The sequence below is a fragment of the Otolemur garnettii genome, unplaced genomic scaffold (assembly GCF_000181295.1).
Source record: "Otolemur garnettii isolate 467f Iridium unplaced genomic scaffold, OtoGar3 scaffold00003, whole genome shotgun sequence".
Lineage (NCBI taxonomy): Eukaryota > Metazoa > Chordata > Mammalia > Primates > Galagidae > Otolemur > Otolemur garnettii.
The window spans coordinates 46736444-46757460 of NW_003852398.1; the positions used below are offsets into that span (position 1 = coordinate 46736444).

At 39.0% G+C, this 21017-nt stretch overlaps 1 protein-coding gene across 1 annotated transcript in view; it reads left to right on the forward strand.

Moving 5' to 3' along the window:
• FBN2 (fibrillin 2) overlaps positions 1-21017 on the forward strand; it is a 247395-nt gene that overhangs the window by 139948 nt on the left and 86430 nt on the right. Inside the window, exons 12-19 of the mRNA XM_012807203.1 lie at positions 1-120; positions 1131-1256; positions 2131-2253; positions 3913-4035; positions 10868-11020; positions 13324-13377; positions 16287-16412; positions 19314-19439. Coding sequence (XP_012662657.1) covers positions 1-120; positions 1131-1256; positions 2131-2253; positions 3913-4035; positions 10868-11020; positions 13324-13377; positions 16287-16412; positions 19314-19439 — 951 coding nt within the window. The remainder of the gene's footprint in view (positions 121-1130; positions 1257-2130; positions 2254-3912; positions 4036-10867; positions 11021-13323; positions 13378-16286; positions 16413-19313; positions 19440-21017) is intronic.

The following is a 21017-nucleotide window of genomic DNA, read 5'->3' on the forward strand; positions in this document are numbered from 1 at the left end:
ATGTTGATGAATGCACATCAAATCCCTGCACTAATGGAGACTGTGTTAACACACCTGGTTCCTATTACTGTAAATGTCATGCTGGATTCCAGAGGACTCCTACCAAGCAAGCGTGCATTGGTAAGGCAGTTTGCTTTCCCGTATGAAAATGTTCCCTGAAATACAGGGACCAAGGCTAGTGAAGTTAAAAGCAAATGTATTAAAATAAGGCATGGAATGAAACATGTGCTGTGACGTTACTACGGGTTTATTCTATAATATTGTTATAGATGCTCCCTTCAAACATAAACACTATCTGCATCTCTGTCCCAAGCATCCTGGTATCTGGCTTCCCAAAAATTCAGGTCATCTTCCTTCCAGAAACCATAGCTGACTTTTTTTGGTGGGGGGGCCAGGGCTAGGTTTGAACCGGCCACTTCTGGCATATGGGGCCAGCGCCCTACTCCTTTGAGCCACAGGCGCCACCCAGCTGACGTTTTTTGAGTCACAGTAACAATGCTCTCTGATTAACAGAGCATAAGATTTATAGCGGTTTTCAACTACTGTTTTCTTTGAACCCCACACATATCCAACAGCAAATCAGTCCTGGTCTTTATTTACAGTTTCGTTGCCCCTCCCACCATCGAGGACCCCGCTCTCTACCTCGCTGCTGGTTCATCGCAGGCTTCTCTCACCAGATGTCTCTGTGTGTCTTCTTTTTCATTTCCTATTTCACCTACCAGTAGTCGTTCAAATCAGCCTTCTCCAGCAGTTTTCATTCTATTATTCATAAGCTACAAAGTCTGTGGTTATTTTACACTTTCCCATTATCTTTTTCTGACTTTTCAGCATCTTCAGCCACTGCGTCAGAAAACAGCTGCCCCAGTAAGTCCAGCAACACAGCCCCCTCTCTTAGGCTCACTGCACACTCCATTTCTTTCCCTTCCCTCCCCCTACCAGCTACAATACCCACCTACCCGAGGAAAAAAGCTGGTGAGAGATGGAAATTTTGCTCAAGAAGCAACTTGATTTTGGATATCACATGTAAAAATAAACTGGAGAGTTAAACTAGATTTAAACTTCCATGTATTGCTGTTTTTATGTGTAAGTATTAGAAAATAATAATGTTTGCCCATCCTTAATATTCCCAGATATCGACGAGTGCATCCAGAATGGGGTTCTTTGTAAAAATGGTCGATGTGTGAACACAGATGGAAGTTTCCAGTGCATTTGCAATGCTGGCTTTGAATTAACTACAGATGGGAAAAACTGTGTTGGTATGGAAATTGCCTGCTCCATCGCAAAGGACTTTTAAGGAACATATACTTTTACTTAGAACCATATATACTATTTCCACAAAAGCTCACACGTCACGTATGTTGGAGTTTGTCAGATAACTTAGGGAAAATATATACTCGTTTAACATAAGACTGATAAAGTGAAGGGACAGACATTTTTAGACACTTGACTGCTTCTAATGATTTCCTTCGTGGTAAATGCTTAACTGTATGTAGCAGTTATTCTTTGTAAGTTCAAATAATTATTAGCCCCTACTGTATTTTCAGATGTTGGGGTTACAAAACCAACAAGATGAAAGAGATATTTCCCTCCTTTTTCTCATACTGGAGGAATATTAACACATTTGGCATATGTGGTCACAGGACCTAAATTTGTGGGCCTGGGGATGTGTAGAAATGCAATAGATACCAGTGTTCCATGGACATACTCTGTTTCCATAGGAACACATCATGGCCTTCTACTAATGCAGGTCCACATCATTTCCGTGGGGTTTGCCATTGTTTCATTCTCTCATAAAAGAAGTACACACTAAAATCATATTACCTTTTTGAATGCTCAAAACACTATTCATGGTTTATATGGTTCTAACAGCAGCTAAGTGCAACATTTATTTAATTCTTTTCTCTCCCTTATACTAAAGTCCCTTTCCATTCTCTATACTATTCAGTTGACTTCCTTATTTTTTTAAATATCTGCCATTCAGTTGACTTCCTTATTTTTTTAAATAACTAATATCCATGAGCACGTGGCTCGTTTTTTATGCAATGGAATGTGACTGAGAGTTGCTTGTGGAAGGAGAGGGAGATGGTTCTCTCCAGCCTGTGGTCTAAGCCACTCTTCCCTCTTCTGCAGATCATGATGAATGTACAACTACCAACATGTGCTTGAATGGAATGTGCATCAATGAGGATGGCAGCTTCAAGTGCATCTGCAAACCAGGATTCGTCTTGGCTCCAAACGGGCGTTACTGCACTGGTATGTACGGCTTTGTGATAGGAGGGTGACCGCGATGGAAACCATCTTTAGTATTTGAATGAATCATGTAGGAATTGCTTCAGTTTCTTCATGTGGATTTCATATTATTCACATCTCTTGCTAATTCAGTAAGGCAGGTGTCTACAGCTTCCTAGAAAAACACACACTGTGGTCTAGGCAGCAGTAACATCCTTTCCAAAATAATAATGGTATAGGACAAATTAAGGGAATGACATTATAGTTTAGCAAATCTTGAGGAGAATAATATAGACATAATCTCTCTCTCCTTGGTGAAACAAAAAAGAAAAAAAAAAAAATTCTTGAATAATTTTCACTCCTACCTGTTCTTAGAATGAGATTTTCCACTGCTGTTCATTGCAGGTTTAGCGTGACATGTTTTCCATAAAGCTAATCATTCCTAACTGTATTGAGATCTAAAATTTTTACATTGATTTAGTGAAGACTTAATTTTAATATTATTATTAATTATTTGATTCATAAAGCTATTTTGAAGGCCAAGCTGTAGGGATAAATTTAAGAAGCAAAAGATAAGCCTCTTGGAAGCAGAGGAGAGTATGTCTATATTCACGACTGGAATTTAGAGAAGTGGAATACATTTTATAGTTTCTACTTAAAAGCAAATTTTAATTGTTTTTTAGTTTTTTCTTTTTAGACAAAATTAACTCCATGAATGCTCTCTATCCTCAATTGCATAAACTTACCTGAATACCAAATAAGACTCCTAACCAGTCCCTATGATTTTAATGAAATTCCATGGTCAGGAAAGATAAACTAATCGAGACTGCTTTCTCATGTTTCTGAGTAACAAATAACTTTTTGAGTATCTAAGAAAGAGGAGTCCAAGGTTAAATAGAATTCCGTAACTTATTGAACTCATGAATGAGATGTCATCTCAAGGCTAGTGACTTAGATTTAGCATAAAGTAAGAGATTACCAGTGTGCTCCCCTGTGTATCCTGATGCTATAGCATTAACTTTATTTCAGCGTTTCTTAAGGAATTTAAATATGCTTATAACAATGACTTAGAGCTCATCAGTTTCTCCTTTCTAAAAGTTAGCTTTTATAATTTTTATTGCAAATATTGCAATTCATAGGTCTTGTAAAGCTCATGAGTTGGCAGCTCTGTGTTTAAGGCTATTCTATCTTTTGGGGAAGTCATATAAGAAATTCATTTGATAAGTTTCAAGTGAATGAAAAATTAGAAGAGCCACCTTGAATTATTTTATTACTATGAAATAATCAAATTAACATCAAAAGAGCATTTACCTCTAGTTTTTTGTGTGTGAAAAATTAACAAAAGTTTGTCTTAAGTTTCCTAAGAATTTGTTTCATTTAACTAATATAAACTAAATATGTAACATGAAACAGGATTGCCAAACAAATAACAAAAAAGGAGCTTGTGAGACTTTAAAAAAATCTAATGAATAATGTAAAACAGCTTTCACTCCGTCTTTTCTGAAAATGTGTTTGAAAGAATAGCATTTACAAGCAGAAGGCCGGTGATCATATTTGTGTTCTTCCGTAAATTACATAGTCAAAACCAAAAAGTTGATAGTATGGAGCAGGGGCAATGCCCAAACTCTATAAGAAAGTCCAATTTACCCAGTAATGGCCTGGCTTCTGTCACCCTCTGGGCAGATGTTGATGAATGCCAGACCCCAGGAATCTGCATGAATGGACACTGCATCAACAACGAAGGCTCCTTCCGCTGTGACTGTCCCCCCGGCCTGGCTGTAGGCATGGACGGACGCGTGTGTGTTGGTAAGTAAAACACTCTGTAATGGCCCACTGTCCAAAACGATCTTTTAAAAATGGGCAGAGATATAGCTACATCACGGAATCATGTTCAGCCATAAAAAGAATACCTGCCACAGTATGGATCAGCCTTGAAAGCATTATGCGAAGTGGAAGAAGCCAGTCACAAAAGATCGTGTAGGATACGATTCCATTCCTGTGACATATTCACAGCAGGCAGATCTGTCATGACAAAATAGAGTCCTGGTTGCTAAGGCAGTGAGCATGAGGGTGTTAGGAGAGTGGGGGATAGCTAACAGGCATTGTCGAGGTGATGAAAATATTCTGTTGATAACATCAACTGTCGTGATGGCTGTACATATCCTTCAACATGCTAAAAACTATTAAATAGCACACTTTAAATGGATGATTCTATCATTATGTGAATTATAGCCTAATGAAGCTTTTTAAAAAAAATAGAGAGCCCCCTCCCCCAGACACAGCCCCCCTTCAAAAGGCCCTAACATGACATAAGTCGAAAACACTGGAGAAGAAAATAATATTGCCCTTGAACCAGAATCCCTGGTAATATTAGATAACTGAATTCTAAATACAGTGGATTTAGGTTTTGTAAATAATAACAGACAAGACATGAAATGAGGATTATGGTTTTATTTAAGTAAATGCTTGGTTTTACCCAAACAAAATGTAAAATGCAAGCAACTTATGCCATAGAACTTGGACTTACATCAAAGCTAAAAATGTTTTTAGTTATTCCTCATGAAATTAAGTGTAGAAGGAGGCAAGAATATGAGAAAGAATATAAAGTGGAACCTCCAAAGTCAACCTCCTGCGCTGACCACCTCCTTAAATGGTCCTAATTTTCATAGACTGGATGTACACCACATGTATGTATCCAGCAGAATAGGCCCAGATCCTTATGCTGACCACCTCTGTATGTTGACCACTTGGTTACAGTCCCCTGAGTTGTCAATTTACAGAGGTTCTACTGTACTTTATTCTAAGCCATTCACATTCCTCTTGGATACTTTATCAAGTGAATTTCAGGAAAATCAACCAGAATTAGCAGGGATCAGCTTTGAAGAGGCAGGCAAAACAGAAATGCCACCAGCATTTCAGAACTCAAACAATGTAATCTAATGACAAGAATCCCAAAGTATCTTCTAAGATTTCATGCAGTTCATCAGTGCAGATTTCTCTTTGAAATGCTTTTGTGAGACTTCTAGAGTTAGCATTTTTTCACCCCCTATTTTTCAGGTTGTAAAGTAAAACATAGAACTATTTATTGGTTGAAAAGTATTTTTGAGAAAAATGAAATTTTTAGACATAGTTTTTAGTACTAATACTTTATTCTCACCTATGAGAATTAAAATCTTTGGATTCCAAAAGGAAAAAAAAACAAAATGAAGAATCAGCAGATGGACACAATCCCTTCACTGAAATCCATCCACTCTATCCAATGTAGGACTCGTTTCACCAGCAAAGTTGTCAGCACTTTGTTCACGGATATTTCAAATTCAGCAACTGAAAGAATGTAGCTTCTTCCTGCTTACAGAGCCAGAATATTTCCAGTTCCTTTAATGTCCTTGGTTGCTTTTTCCCCTTACCTGAATGATTCTGTTGAAATCTACGCTGAGCACAAAGCCAACATTGGAGGGAGAAGTTTTTTCTTTTCTCTTAAGTGACCAAAATGTGAGTCGTGGTTAGGAATTCAGTGTTCAAAGACAAAAAAATTCATTCTGTTGTCCCCATCCAAGAAACACATCGGAAATTGTTGAAAAGCCCAAGAAATACATTGGAAATTGTTGAAAAGCCCACTCCAGTTTTCACCATCATGGTCGCTTAAACTTTCTAAACTGAAAACACCATTTGTCGTGTGTGTAAAATCATACATTGCTGTTCCCATAAGGTTCTAGATCAGGGGTTCTCAACCTGTGGGTCATGACCCACAGGAGCTGTGTTAAAGGATTGAGGCGTTAGGAAGGTTGAGAACCACTGTTCAGATGTTTTTCTTCACATCTTCTTGTCACTTTTTAGGTCCACTGATTGTCAGTGAGTCTGATTCACTACTTATGAACTATTATCAGGATTGTCTTTTTTTTCTCTTTCCCCATGGAGACAGTCTCACTCTGGCACTCTGGGTAGAGTGCTATGGCATCATAGCTCACAGCAACCTCAGACTCCTGGGCTCAAGTGATTCTCTTCTCTCAGCCTCCCAAGTAGCTGGGATTACAGGTGGCCACCACAATGCCCAGCTTGTTGTGTGATGTTCTTTCTCGAGGGGAGAGAAGGACGGCTTGGCCGCGGGTGCAAGCTCGCTCCTAGAATTGTTTAAAAGCAAGAAACGACTACACACTCTTTAGGTGGCATGTAGCAAAATGTCTTTATTACCTACTCCCTTTTATTGGGAGCTAGTCACGTACACCACATTGATCGATAATCCTAACATCCTCATTTCTTATCTTAAACTATAGAAAACAAAGAAAGTCCGGGAAAGTGAGATAGCCATCATAAGATTAACCTAAAGAAAGAAAGTCTGGGAAAGTAAGACAACCATCTTAAGCTAGCCTCAGACTATTCCTCTTGGAAGACCTAAAAGAACAATACATTATCTGACTTCTATTGTTGAAGTTAAAGGTTAGGATAAACAGAGGAGTAAAACCTTTCTCTTCTATGTACTCAATTACATTTCTGAGAAACTGGCTTCATGACTGTTTTTTTATGGTTTTGGAGACCCTGCAGTTACGATGGAGTATTTTACTCACATCATTACGATGGAGTTTTTCTTTTTACTCACATCAGCCTTTGAGTCATGTCCTCTGCACAGATGGGCCGATTCAACCCTTATCTGACAGGCTGACTTGACTGCACAGTCGGAGTTACCTGTAGGAGGATTTTATGCCTGGCCTGCAGCCCCCCACCGTGTTTTCCCAGGTCGCTTAGGGCTTCAACAAAAGCACATAATACTCACAAGTCTTTTCGCTCAGTTCTGGAATTAAAAGAGCACATTTCATTTAATTTTTGTGGGGGTTTACCCCACACCAGCTAGTGTTTCTATTTTTAGTTAAGAAGGGGTCTATCTTTGCTCAGGCTGGTCTCACATTCCTGAGGACTAGAATTTTGGATGTCTTTTTTATATATTCATTTTTTATGTCTCTAGTTATTAATATGTGTTCTTTTATTTGCAGGAAATTAAGCTATGATTTTAACTAGTATGTTGAAGAGGTATGACTCACAAGCAGTGTGTAAACAAAAGGCAACTGTATTTTTGTCCCTCCCATTCTTTTAAAATGTATCTTTAAATCATTCAAAGGAGGAAAACTCAAGCCACTTCATAACTTTATTGAATATTTTTAGGTAACGAAAAAGTTCTGATGACTTCATGTAAGAAAAACAATTTGAATTTAGAAAATAGAGTGCCCAGGGTCATATAGTAATTAGTACTTGGAGCTGAATTTTAAGTTACAACTTTTCTTCTAAGCCAGGTGTCCTCAAACTACGGCCCGCGGGCCACATGTGGCCCGCTGAGGACATTTATCCAGCCCACCAGATGTTTTTGCCCCCGTTGCCTGTCCTACTTAGCAGCCCACTTGTCCCACGCTGCAGTCCAGCCCTCCAAGGGTCTGAGGGACAGTGAACTGGCCACCTGTTTAAAAAGTTTGAGGACCCCTGTATCTAAGCTCTGATGTTCACAGAGTGGGAAGGTTTCTCACTTTTCCAGGGTCAGGGCAGAAGAAAGGATTTTAGAAGGTAGAAGCCAAGTTCTTTTGTTACTGATACTTTCTGAGAGCTTCAAGACTTGCTGTTTGCAGATTTTGAAAGCCAGCTTCTTCCTTGTGGGCAATTTTGTGGGTCCTTCACGAGCATTCAGCTGCCCTTCCTCAGAGACAGACCTTACATCTTTCTCCTGGGCACCACTTGTCCCAGCCTCTGATCACTCAGTCGTCCACTCCAGGCAGACTTTCTCCCATCACCCCTCCACGCAGTCATCGTGGGACCCCCCTCTCAATGCCACATACTTCCAGTCCGTAGGACACAGCCATCCTGTGTCCTGTCCACCGCATGAACAGGACAATCTCACCCCCACCACTCCTCCCCTCCTGTGTTCCTGCAGCAGAAATAGCAGCCACTGGTGCTCGCTTATTAAGTGTCCCAGGCAGGAGTGCCACAGGGCTCTTCAAATGCTCCCTGTTAGAGTCCATCAGACACGCAGAAGGAAACACTCCCAACTCAACCCAGCCTTGCCAAAAAAACTCGTCCTCAAAATATCCTTTCATAATCAGCATTCTCTTACACTATTTACATCCTCAATGTTGGGGAGAGTTTAGAATCAGGTAACTAATTTTCTGATATCCGCTTCTTATAGGACAGAGTCTCAAAATTTACCCTGTTATTTGTTCCTTGTAGGATTTCACCTTAAATTTTCTGTTTAGCATCATGTTACATTACATTAGTTTAAGAACATTTCAAGATCATTATTAACATTCTGGCAGTTAAAGGTTAATTTTCTTTTCTTTACCCCAGTTCTGCTACTTACTACCTGTGTGGCCTTGGGCAAGATACATCCTTTGCTCTTTAGCTGTTCTTAGGAGTGAATAAGTTAATACGAGATAGTTTATTTGCATAAAGCTTTGAACAGTGTCTGGCACATAGCAAATGCCCAGTTAGTTAACTATCACTGTTTTATTAAATTTGAATAGTGGCATTATATCTTAATAGTTGCTGCTTTAAGCAGTAAAGAAAATTGATAGAGAAAGAAGAATAAAAAAAAATTACCATTTGGCATCCATACGTATATTACCAATGGTGTATAGGATCTCTTAATTACTTAAGAAGGTCCTAAAACAATTCCGTTGTTTTATTTTTTAAGAAAGAAAAGGCGTGCAGAAATTTGATATGTGGAAAAGAAATAGGGAAGCATTTAGGTCAGAGCCCCCACCAAAGCCTTCATGTGAGCACATCCTAGTGGTGCTGTGGCTTTGGTGCTCTTGTTACCCTGCACACCTATGAACAGGGGCTTAATTACATTTGAATATTGTAGCATGAATGAGGTTTTTATTCTGAGATCTTTGACCAGGAAAGGGTCAACATCCTCACTGAAGAGGAGGAATAAGGTGGCCGCCATTTTTGCATATTTTTTATGTGTCCCAGGCATTGTGGTTAATGCTTAAAAAAAAAAAATTGCTTTCCTTTACTATGTAAACTTTACCCTAGGTTATGTATAATGATAATGTAATTATAATGTGTTATAATGTATATTAGATCATCCCATGAGGATATGATCAGAGGACAATTTATGCCCCTAAAACCCATACGCAGATTACATAACTTTCTCTTTCATGGAACTTCCGATATTGAGTACTCTTAACAGATCAGTTAGCTTGAAATAAATCCAGCATGTGGTGTGTCTCACCCTTCCGCTGACTTCCATAGACCTTTTATCTGGGTACCTCAAAAAACTGTGCGTGGCATGTGTTCTTAAAATGAACACAGAAACAGCTTTGACCTTTCTGTGCCTTCTGAGATAACCTGGAAGGTGACTTGTAATGTCCACAAAAATCATATTAGAAGTCGTGAGTTATGTTGGATTTGTGCAAATTTGTCTTTGCATCAAGGCCTGCATTTGTGTGTAACTCAGAGCAAACTCTACCAAACTCAGCCACAGCAGAAGCAGAAAAGATCTCTGGGTCGACGCCTCGGAGATGGAGGTGGCGAATCCCATGATCCTCCTCCACTTGAGTACACACAAATCTCATTTTTTAATGTAACCAGAAATTACATTTTTTGGTGAGAAACCCCCCAGATAATAAGAAATCATTAGATGACTCGTTTTGCAGAACAAGCAACAAAATCATTTCCAGCCTGTTGTGAATCATCCTAGGGGTTATCTCTGATGAAAGCACCACGCCAGTGTGGAGCTTGAACATTGTACTGCTTCTCTGGCCTTTTCCATGTCGGTTTTTTATCGTTCACCATTTATTGTCTCATCAAGTTATAGCATATTTCATTAGCACTGGGAATGAGAGACCTAAGCGGGATATGCTTCTTTGAGATGTAGCGTGACAGAGTGGAAGGAGGAAGAATTTTGGAAGTGACACAAGCCTTGTCTGAATCTCAACTCAGGTGCTGAGGATTTAAGGACTTCAAGCTATTTGCGTGGCTCTATTTATAGCTCATCTTCCTCATGTATAAAATGTGGATGATGAGCACTGTCCTGTAGAGCTGTCGCCCTGTCTGTTCCAGGAGATAATGTCTGCGAAGCCCCTAGCCCAGGGCCAAGGATACGCAGGGATAGCCGTTATTTCATGACTGAATGTATTGAGCATTGAGATTAATAGTCCTAAGCAGTATCCCGGAGATGGAAAGGAAAGACTTCCTCACTGAGAAAGAGACAGGAAGAAATCTCATGAAGTTAAATCTCTTAACTTCATTGTATTGCGTTGTTCATGAGAACTTCTGAAATAGAAGTAAGTGTCCTTTTGAGTAGAATACAGCCAGTGATTAGAAAGAGTTCAAAGTGCTGCTGGTAACTGTGGAAATATCCTTGGCTCAGTGAAAGGCCTGTGAGGGTAAGTGGGCTAATGAATAGCTATATAGCTCGTAAAACTTCTTGGAAGGGAAAAAAAAAAGATTGGGTGATAAGCATTCATTCTTTCCCTCACTCAACAAATATTTGTTGATCTTCTAATGCTGGTCATTGCTAAACTTACAAACTAAAAGTAGCAGGTGGCCTCTAGAAGCTTCGATCTAGCGGCCAGTTAGGCTGAACAAGCCTTCGGTTTTGAAGTCTCTTTGCCTTTATCACCATCTCACCTCACTGCTCACCCGTCTCCCTCAGACACCCACATGCGCAGTACCTGCTACGGGGGCATCAAGAAGGGAGCCTGTGTGCGTCCTTTCCCTGGAGCCGTGACCAAGTCCGAGTGCTGCTGCGCCAATCCAGACTACGGTTTTGGAGAGCCCTGCCAGCCATGCCCTGCTAAAAATTCAGGTAGTTGGACGTACCATTCTCACGTCTGGTAAAGAATTTACAAATGCAAGGCTAGCTCTTTGGTCAAAGAGTACACGTTCCCCTGGCCGTTATTTTAAACTGAAGAAAAGAAATCCAGTGCTGTGTTGACACGGGAAGTACACAGTAGGGACACCTGGCTCACATTTACATGTGATCTTGGCACAGAGAACACAGGCAGAGTAGGGAAATCCGCTTGCCGATACAGTTACAATCGTTACAACAGACATTTTACCTTTTTTACCTGACAATTAGCCTCAAGTTCCTTGATCTGTGACTTCACTGTGGAGAATGTGCTTGCCACTTTCAAAGTGTAAATACATGAGGACCTGATTTTATTTTTTAAATCTTGACACCAAGTGGTGTGGGGCTGCAGTCTTCCTGTAGTCCAGACTCGTAGGTTGCTGAGATTGACTTCTGTCTGTCAGACTTTTGCCAGCCCTGCATTGAATGTGTGGAAGGACAATGGGGATCCAAAAGCGCACTCTCTGTTTTTCCTTAAAGTTGGGAATAATTGAGAATACAGGCAGGCACAGCCTGAATCACAGTCTACTGTGATCACTGCCTTAAAAGGGAGGTGAGCAAAGAGCTGGGAGGGCACCAAGGAAGGGGCAGGTAGTGGCCCTGCAGACAGCTGGGAGAGACCCCACGGAGGGTCAGTGAGGGTCACAGAGGAGCACTGGTCAGTTTGGTCTTGTATAAAAGAAATAAGAACTTTTCCACAAGGAAGATGGAGAAAAGCATTCTCATGAAGAAAGTGGCCTGTCGTCCTCTTGAAAATCCTAAATAAATTTTGCAAACCTGAAAGAAATGGTTTGATGCATCTAGAATTAGTGGATCTGACTTTTTTTTAGTACAAGAAAGGGAATCTTGGACTAAAACATACTAAACTGAATTACGCGTATTGTGAAAGAAGTCCAAAAGCGGGTGTAAGACTACGATGATAGCTAACGGAACTGATAAAATGAATTGAGGAACAGGCCTGGCTGTAAATGGGAATGTGAGATATAATAAAGGCAGCATTTTAGAACAGCAAAGAGAAACTGATCTAAGGAATGAATGTCATTGCTAACTTTTAGAAATACAGCACCTACGAAGTTATGTCTCTACAGTAAAATACTTTTCATATGGAATATGTAATTTTTGGTTATTTTGTGATTAGTAAAAGAGCTTCAAAGGAGGCACCAAAGCCTAAAATACACATAAACTGAAAGAATATTTTCATGTTAGCATTTCTTAATCTTTAGGACATTTACATTAATTAGAAAGTTAAAATTCTCATTGCACAGAAGTGCAATGTACGTAAACAGGATTTCACAAAGTAGGAATATCAGTGGAAGATTATCATATAAAAAGATGCCCATACTCTGTAAAATTAAAAACAAATTAGAACCAGGTGTTGTTTTTTATTTTATCACATTGGTAAAGTCTAGATGATCGATTTTCCAAGTTGTAGTAAAGGAATACAGAAATGAGTCCTCCCTTACACTGCTGCAGGAAGGGCAACTGAGGCGTTTGAGGAAGGAGAATTATCAGAAGCCTTAAAAGGGCCATAAACTTTGAGTAGTTTTATTTCTGAGAGATTATAATTTCCTTCTAAGTGGTATAATTGAACTGCATATTGTTTATGATAGTTGCAAAAAGTTGGACAAACCTTATTTCAGCCATAAGAAATTGACTGGCTAAATGTGACACTTCCCTATATTGAAAAACTATATTAATCTACTAAGTTGAACACTGACATGACGTGTCTGTGACAGGGACCTGGGAGACACACCTGCTGCCCCACTTTCAACGTCTATGACCTGGGGCAAGTTACTGCACCTGTCCATGTTCAATTTTCTCAGTTGTAAAAGAAAACAACCATATCTAGTTTGTGTTACTGGGAAAAATTAAATCAATTCTTAGATGTAAACACTAGAGCAACACCAGACACAGTAAGTACTGTAATATATGTCTGGGCTTTCATTATTGAGAGAAAACAAATGTAAAAATTAACCTCTGGAATACAACTGAGGTTTGTTTTAAACTTTCCATATGTAAAAAATGTTGATAACATCTGGCAATAAATTGGTGATACTCAGGATGATTATAAGTGACTTTTGGTTACTTATGTATGCTTCTGTGCAACTTCAGAATTCTTATAGTAATGATGTGCTAAAAAACGGTAAATTATTTTATTTTAAAAACTGATGCCCATAATGCTTCCAAATGACACTTCTGGAGTTATATGACTTATATATGAAATAAGTATAGTTTAGAGTTTGTAATTTTTCTCTTTACAGCTGAGTTCCACAGCCTTTGTAGCAGCGGAGTGGGTATCACTGTGGACGGAAGAGGTAACGTTCTCCAGTTCTGAATGTCGTCATAATTACATGACATAGTTATATGGCTTTGTAATTATAATATTAATATGATTACATTTCATGTGAAAATATACTGATATAAAATAGATAAATTATCTTCTAGGACAGTAGTTATACATAGATGACATTAAATATGGAGATGTCTTTCATCTTCAGTAAATTTGTATCTGTTAAATGTGCATTGATAGAAGTGTCAGCAAACTACATCCATGATTTTATAGATAGCTTTGCCTAAGAAGAGAATAGAGCTGGTATTGAGGTTAAAAGAGGGGAGGGAGTCAATTCTATCCACTTTCGGTGACCTTTGAAATATTCCCTCAAATTAAGTTTGAGTTTGCAAACTTAATTTTCAGGAAATATTAAATAATAATGCAGATAAGATTAGAAAACAAAAAACTGTCTTTAAGAGATTTGAAAGGGATCCAGTTCAGGATATACTGTCCTAAAATTATGTAAGATTTTTCATGCCTAAGAATAATAAAATGTTTCTATCCAACAAAATTAGATTCATCAAAGTTTTCTTATTTCAGACGTAGTATTATGAGTAACAGAATTCCACACAGAGTCTTGAACATTTACGCACCCACTAGGTCTGGCAAGTTTTCAAACCAGTTCTAGACCAGGGGCTGCGTGTCTCGTTGCTGAATCATTACGGTCGCCTTTGAAGCACTTCCTTTGGATGCCAGCTCCTAATCCACTTTTCAAAGCAGTTTTGGAATACTTTTTCTGAAATGACCATCAGAACTGTCATCTGACAATTAAGTTAGCAAACTGACCACCGCAGGCTTATGTTGGCAACACTGCACAAACAACTTGATGAGGTTTCATAACCTTGGTGTATTAGTGTCTCTGAGCTGTGCTCTTGTTGACATGTGGCGGCGTCTTGCTGAATGCAGCTCATTATTGCTGTGTGTTTTTGTGTGCCGTGTGACATCTCTGATGGTCATTCCAGAGACAGTTCCACATTTGCTTGGAAGGGTGCAAAGCTTCAAGGTGCTGGCATTGGTGCACCACTCCCCAAAGGGCATACTTCACAGGTGGCCAGAAGTGATAGTCAGCCATCAGATAGGCAGCACTTTTTCTAGGATAAGTTTGCAGACTTCATTGTCAGGCCTTATATATTTTTATAATGTTCGTGTTATTTTATATTTTAATATGCGAACAGATTCCTCTGTATTTTAAGTCAAACCCTAAGGTGCTGTTAATCTTCACTTTAAATATATATTGTTCTCCTTTTCTGTTTGAGAAGGTGTCAAGACCAATTATAGATTAGTTGTAAGTAAAGTTGAATATTTACAATGAATGTTTGAAGCCAGAGTGAAGAGTAAACTTTTATGAGGATGGTTTTCCAAAGGATAAAATGAAAGACATTTCTGGAATACTTAAAAAGGTTTTTTAAATTCCTAAAAATAATAGCATCAAAATTGAAGCATAGTAGCACGGCCAGTACTGAAAACAATGCAGAGACTTTGCAAAATAAATAAATAAATAAAATTGCTTTTCAACACACCAGTCCCAAATACTGGGTATCTGTCTACCCAAAACAAAAGAAATCAACATATCAGAGGAGTACTTACACTTGTGTGTTTATTGCAGCACTATTCACAGTAGCAAAGATACAGAAGTGACCTAAGTATTCATCACTGGATAAATGAACAAAGAAATTGTGGCATATATACACAATAGAACACTAGTCAGCCACAAACAAAGAATGAGATGGTGTCATATGCAGCAACATGGATGGAATTGGAGGTCCTTAGGTTAAGTAAGCCTTGCACGAAAAGACAGATAGGGCATGATCTCACATGTGGGAGCTAAAAATTTGATCCCATGGAGGCAGAGAGTGGAAAGACATTAACAGAGACTGGGAAGAGTGAGTAAAGGAAGGGGGCAGGATGATGAGAAGTGGGTTAAAGGGTAGAAACGTACGGTAAGGTGGAAGGAATAAATTTGGTGTTTAATAGCTGAGTCGGGTGACCATAGTTTAAAAAAATGCACTTGGGTAAGGAACTTCCCAAATACCTGGACCTGATCACTGTGAATTATGTGAATTATATGTATGTGTGTGTATATATAAAACAAAATTTTATCTGTGCCCCATAAATTTGTACAAATTAACAGTAAGCTTTATATGTATAAATTCAGTAAAAAAATTGACCAAAATGTGATTTGGGGACTACACTCTTCTTTTATTCCTTGGCAATGTGGCCTCCCCAACAGACCCAACCACCTGTTAGAAGCTGCTTGGTTATTCACATAAGCACGTCGGTGCACAACTCCACTCACTGCCCGCAGGTGACACAGCATAGTGGTCACGTTCATGGCTGGTTGTGGAACACCATGTTCTGAAGCATCCACATTTAAAGTATCCTCTCCATTAATTTCAACTTATCAGCAATGAGAAGCACTTACTAAGTATCATATTACTTAGTTGACTGGAAAAAAAAATGATAATAAAATAGAAATATTTGGTGCCTCCAGGGACCATAAAATTATATAGGCCACCTCAATAAATCTCTGTCTTTTAATTAGATAGTTATAATACCTATCAAGTTGAATTTTCCTTTGGATTTTGAGCCAGCAGCCTATAAATTCTCTTTATTAATTTTATCATAAATACAGGCACATTACACAGTTTAATTCTTTGAATTTCTTCCAGCTCCTTTCCTTTTTTTTTTTTGATTTATTGGTGAAGTGTCCTACATCTCTCGGTTTTATTCTTTTACTCCTTATTTTCATTTCCTTTCCTTTTCTGAAAGGCAGGCAAATTGTGGTTTTGCAGACTTAAATGATTTATATGTTGAATAAGCTTTATTAGACCCACCTTTCTCAACAAACAATAAAATTCCTGGGATCATTTAAACTTTTGACATTTAATGCAGATATCAACGAGTGTGCCTTGGATCCTGATATATGTGCCAATGGAATTTGTGAGAACTTACGTGGTAGTTACCGCTGTAATTGCAATAGTGGCTATGAACCAGATGCCTCTGGAAGAAACTGTATCGGTAAGTTATTTGTTACCTGTAAACAAGAGCCTTTCATATAGTTTAATCCCATGGATTAGAGAAGTAAAAATACAAGTAAATGATTAATTGATATAAAATCAATGACTAGATATAAAAAAATACCAGAATCAAACAGGTTTTGTAGCCTAGTAACAAACTTCTCAGTGGTTCTACTTAATATTAATATTAGTAGTTTAATACTTAGTATTAAAATATTCTTTTCCCAAATGAATGAACACATACTCAAAGATTAGCCTATTGTTTTCCTGCATATATCCTAATCCTCTAATTTTTCACTAAGAAGTAGAATTCCAAAATTAATAGAGCTGTATGGATAACAGAGGTCAAGAAAAACAAGGATTACACGTTACGATAAGTTTAACTATGTTGAGAAACAACCGGTTACTACCACATAACTGAGACCAAAATGTAATGTTTACTTTTTTAGTTTATAAGAGAATTTTTGAAAAACTCAAGTAGGTAATTTGTGCTTAACACAAGGAAGGGAAAGAGCATGAGGCTTGACAGTGTTTCATTGTGTTCTATTAGTTCATAAATTCAGGAATTTCAGAACCATCTAGGTCTTCCCATAGAGTGCTTGAATCTGCTTTTATAAAATGAATTGTGTCGAATCCATCAATATGCACAATCATTTCATACAACTACTTGTTGATGACTTTACAACCCAGGTTTGTGGTTATGGTTAGAAAGAAATACATTTCTCTGTGTTCGTGGTAATGGCTTTCATTCTTGAACATAATCATGTGATCTTGAGCTGGAGAAATACATACAGGTGGATATATAAAGCTTTACTGGTATTATGTATTTACAATAAAGTAGGTTTTGAGACCAGCAGGGAAAGGCCCCAACCAAAGATGACTGAGCATTTCTAAAAGTATGCAACCATCTCACTTGTAATTGCCAGGAGCAAAGTCACTTCCAGATTAGCTTCCAAGTACAGTTGGGGCCAGGGGTACCCTACAGAAACAGGAAGATTAGGTGAGCATTCACACACCAAACAAGGACACGTAACTACGGAACTCTCTAAAGTAGGCGTGTATATGATTTTGAAAAAAGAATTAAAACTAGATTTTAAAAAGAAAAAGCCAAATTCCAGAAAGAGTGTTTTAGTTTGGGAGGGCTGCCGTAACAAATCCCCAAAACTAGGTCACTTAAAACAATAGAAATGTACTATCTCATCGTCCGGGAGGCCAGAAGTCCAAGATCAAGGTGTGGTCAGGACCCTGCTCTCCAAGGAGTGCAGGGGAGAATCTGCCCTTTCATCTTCCAGCTCCTGGTGTTTGCCAGCAGCCCTTGACAGTCCTGGGCTTGTCTGTGCCTTGCTTCAGACGTGTGGCTTTGTCTCCCTGGTGTCCTCCCATCTTCTCTCTGTGGGTGTCTGGCTCTCCATCCCAATCTCCACTTTTTAAAATATGCACACCCGATTACAACCTACTGTAATGACCTCATTGTAACTTAATCACTTCTACAAAAAGTCTATTTCCAAATGAGGTCACAGGCTGAGATGGGGGTTGGGACTTCAACCTTCCGGTTTTGAGGAGCACAGTTCACTGGATAGCATGGAAAACTTGGTAAGAAAATTGTAATGCAGGCACAATGTGTGCTCCTGGTGTACAATCATAGGAAAAGTTATGGCAGTCCTTAAAACAGATTGTTAATTTTTAAAATAGCGTGAAATCAGAATTAGAGCAGAAACCTAACATCTAAAGGCAAAAAGATCAGCTAAAACATAGAGGCAATATCATTAGTAGTGGCGATAGTATTATAGATGTTTTTCTGATACCTGTCTTCCAAATGTTCACACTGCCAGTATATTGTTTAATAAGGGACAGTTGTTATTTGTGAAACTAAACAAAATATAATGTTAAACTAAAGGAACTCTTCACCGCAACCTGGAGTTTGGGTTTCTTTCTGTCATTAGCTACATTGAGGAGAATGTAACTGTCATTTACACAGGAGTGTAGATATGAAGATCAATGTCAAAGTGCTTCTTACATCAGGGTTTAGATCAGCGGTTCTCAACCTGTGGGTCGCAGCTCACAGGAACTGTATTAAAGGGCCATGGCATTAGGAGGGTTGAGAACCACTGATTTCGATGATATGTTCTAGACTATTCTGGACTGCTAAAGAAATATACCAAAAAAAAAAAGAAATACACAAAATACATCAATTTTCCACTTATTACCTGAGAAACAACTAGTGGGGAAAGATTAGGGAATAGTTTTTGTGTAACTGCTGTTTAACGCGTTCATTTTTAGAATTTTAATTAGGAAAAAAGTGAAAAAAATGCTGTCACTTTTTTATGCCTAAGCAAGAGTCTTGGCAAATGACTTTAATCTTTACATACATTTCATCAGTGCTTTAAAACATACAGTTTTACAAAGGAAAAAAAGGAAGTGTATCTAATACGTACATATCAGACCTTTGCAGAACAGAAAGGAAATGGACAAGAACACGAAAGGAAACTGCCCTTTCCAGGCGAGCACACGCTTTCCAGGGGCTTCCCAAACCTTAACAGGAGGCACCAGCATGGAATGTCCCATGTGAAGAAAACTACACGTATTTTGCTTAGGATGAAGGAGTGTGGTGTAATACAAGGAGACAACGTCTTGAATTGTCCTCACACATAGAGATGATGATACAGTGATGGCACCTCAGATGGCACAGCTTGATCACTACACATTATTCACATGCAACACAATGCCACAGGTGGCCCATAACGGGGTAAACTATGGTACACCAACAGGAAGAAAGAGAGAAATGAAGGAGACCAAGTCAGAGAGAAGGGTGAGGGGGCAAAGGTAACCAAACTAAAACGTCCCGGTCAGTGTGATACGTGTCTAACCTGTGTGAATCCTCTCTCCCCACGGTTTCTCCCAGACATCGATGAGTGCTTGGTCAACAGACTGCTTTGCGATAACGGACTGTGCCGGAACACGCCAGGCAGTTACAGCTGCACCTGCCCGCCCGGGTATGTGTTCAGGACGGAGACAGAGACCTGCGAAGGTGAGAGCTGCCTTCCATGCTTTCATTGTGAATAGGAAGTTCCCAGAGGTGTATAAACCCTGTCAATTACAGTGATGAAGTGTTGGAGCAGAAAGAATTGTGTTTGAATATTTATTGTATAGTCACTGTCAGCTGAGCCACCTGTCTTGGGGCTGGCATGCACCTAACCCAGGTTACGAACACCATGAGTTCTGTTCCACTCCGATAAAATATCAACAAACATTTGGAATAAACTTTATGAAGTGGGAAAAAATGGAGGGAGCCGTATTTTGCTACTGAAACAAGTGTCAGGACTTTGTTTACTCGTCTTCTCTTCTCACCCACCCTGACACATCAACCTGGGAGCTGAATTGTAAGGCAAGTGAAGTATTAGGCATTCCATTTATGAAATGAGTGATGTGCCTCAGAAGATGGTCCAGAAAATATTTGGGACCTATGTAGTCTAAGAAAATTTTCCTTTTACATTAGATGATTTGAACATTGTCATTTGGGCAATATTGATCAGAAGCCAATGTTTAAAAACTTCTAAAAAACAGCCAGGCACGATGCCTCAATCCTGGCACGCTAGGAGGTCCACGGAGGTGGACTGGTTGAACTCAGGAGTTTGAGAATAATCTGCTAGTCATTGTTCCTGTTGGAAGTTTCACTGTGTGGACATACAGAGGGTTCCCTCCCGGTCTCAAATCCAGTTACTACTTCCAAATGGAAACTTTTCATAAAAGGTTTCATCTTTAATTATTGTGGAAGAACTCTTTCTGTATCTGTTAAAGTATCAGTTTCTTAGAGATTCCACACCCAAGTAACTGCAGTAGTGATAACACACAAGAAAATGCTGACGGCCTCTCCTCATCTCCCTGTTAACTCCAAAGCATCTTGTGAACAGAAGCAAGTTAGGACTGTGGAACACAGGACGCCAGAACACAAATGGCTCTGCTGAAGTCAAGGAAATGCAATTATAACATGCAGTGTTGCATTTGGGTTGAAGCGGAGGGACCACTGGAAAACAGCAATTAACCTGAAGACAAGAAAAAAACAAACAAACAAACAGGAAGAACACCTGGGCATGAGATCCTTTTCTAAACTTGGTTGTAGTCAACTGTTTCCCACCGTCCGAATCTTTGCAGGAACTCCTCAAAGACAAGTTCATTCCATTCTCAGTTAAAAGAATTGACAATTCATCTTCTCTGTAAGCGAGTGGGAAGTTTGGAACCTCTTTCTATAGGTTTGGAGAACTCTAGTCTTCTACAACCCACTCCTACTTCTCACACCTGTTGTTCTTCAAAATTGTTCTGAAAAACATACTTCATGAAAAGGTCTTGTAGCCATATTTCCTCCATAATTTTTTGGAAGGGTGAGAGAAGAAGGCATTTCAGAATTTCAAAACTACCCTTTATCCATTTTTTTCTATTGTCTGTTGAGGGGTAAACGCCTATTAAATCTCAGGAAACTCTGAAAGCGAGAGCAGCTGAGGATACTATCTCAATTTAACTAGGAAGCTGATGATAGTTAGGTCCACAAAGATATCAAAGATGATAATTAGGTCCCTTTGGTGTTACTGTGAGGGAGCCCCATAATGGG